This window comes from Formica exsecta, unplaced genomic scaffold (genome assembly GCF_003651465.1).
Source record: "Formica exsecta isolate Colony F162 unplaced genomic scaffold, ASM365146v1 scaffold191, whole genome shotgun sequence".
Lineage (NCBI taxonomy): Eukaryota > Metazoa > Arthropoda > Insecta > Hymenoptera > Formicidae > Formica > Formica exsecta.
In genome coordinates, this window is record NW_021849211.1 from 484516 (window position 1) to 485872 (window position 1357).

General features: G+C 32.9%; 1 protein-coding gene across 1 annotated transcript in view; it reads left to right on the forward strand.

Annotated features, from left to right (window-relative positions):
- LOC115233902 overlaps nt 1-1296 on the forward strand; it is a 3302-nt gene extending 2006 nt beyond the window's left edge. The window contains exons 2-4 of the mRNA XM_029804535.1: nt 347-583; nt 714-910; nt 1047-1296. Of these exons, the coding sequence (XP_029660395.1) occupies nt 347-583; nt 714-910; nt 1047-1296 (684 nt within the window). The remainder of the gene's footprint in view (nt 1-346; nt 584-713; nt 911-1046) is intronic.
- The last annotated feature ends 61 nt before the right edge of the window (nt 1297-1357 follow it).

The window sequence follows — 1357 nt, forward strand, 5'->3', positions numbered from 1 at the left end:
TCTGAAGATATATATGTTTCTCTCAGCGCAAATGAATATAATTTTATAATTATACCGTAATATTAAAGTTAAATGTATTATAATGTGAGAAGGATTAACTTTATTATTATATATGTATGTGTATATATTTATATATATATATATATATATATATATTATAATAGCTAAAGAAAGTTTTATATTTTTAAAACTGTTGTTATAATCCAAGCTTTGGAAAAAAGAAAGAAAGAGAGAAAGAGAGAGAAAAACGTATAAGATTTTAGAGTTTATACAGCTAATCTCTTTCGTAAAGTTAATTTATATTTAAAAAAATAAAAATAAAGAGTAATCAAGTTTTTATTTGTAGATCGTACTTCTATCTGCTGTTGCATGTGTGGTGGAGCTAAAATCGGATTTGAAAAAGCAAAAACGCGGTGTAGCATTTTTTGGGTCGCCTGATTTATTTGGGATTATGCCAGCATTCAGTTCTGCGTCATGGGCTCCCACGAATTTTGCGGCTTCAGCCTGGAATCCAGGCTTGAGTACTCCAGATATTACGCTCGCACAAGTTCAAGTTCAGGCCGGACACAATGTAGCACTTCAGGTATATACATTTATTAATTGTGTAACAATATATAATATAATATAATATAATATTTGTATGTTATTATATAATTATTTAGTATACATATAAAAGATTTAAAAAACGCATTTTTTATTAATTTGTATGACAGGCGTTAAAGGACCCGGCACCTGGCACGCCCAGCATCGCATATCCTTCTGAAGTTTTGAAAGCGATTCAGCAAGCAAAAGAAGCGAATAACAATGTTGTCCTGGCCCAACATAAAGTTGCAGAAGCGAAGCAAGCCACGCTGTTTCAGCAGAAAATTGCTTTATCAAAGGAGATAGCAGCGAGAGAAGCTGCTGCCAGGTATATAATTGTATAAATATATAATTAATTTACTCGATTATTTGTTCTCTTCGTTATGTCTGACATATTCCCATAGATGATAAAATTATATCGACTGTGTTTCTCTTATATTATGATTTCATATTTTTTTATATAGATCGCAAAAAATTTCTCAACACGCAGAGGCCGAAGCTAAAGCCAGCGCTCGACAACTTGTGGCGCTTCAACAGAGATTAGCAACTCTAAAAGGAGCTGTAGCAGCTGCGCAAAGAGTAGCGGCAGCTAGAGAAGCCGCCGCAGCTGCGGCGATCCAAAGAAACGCAGCTGAAACTGCCGCGGAATTACAAAAACAGGAGGTTGATAAACAAATTAGCCAGAGCGAACAGGAAGCTAAGGTACTATCATAAAATGAGCTTTTTCATTAAATTTTTTAATAATATAATAATTTTTTTAAATATTATATATATA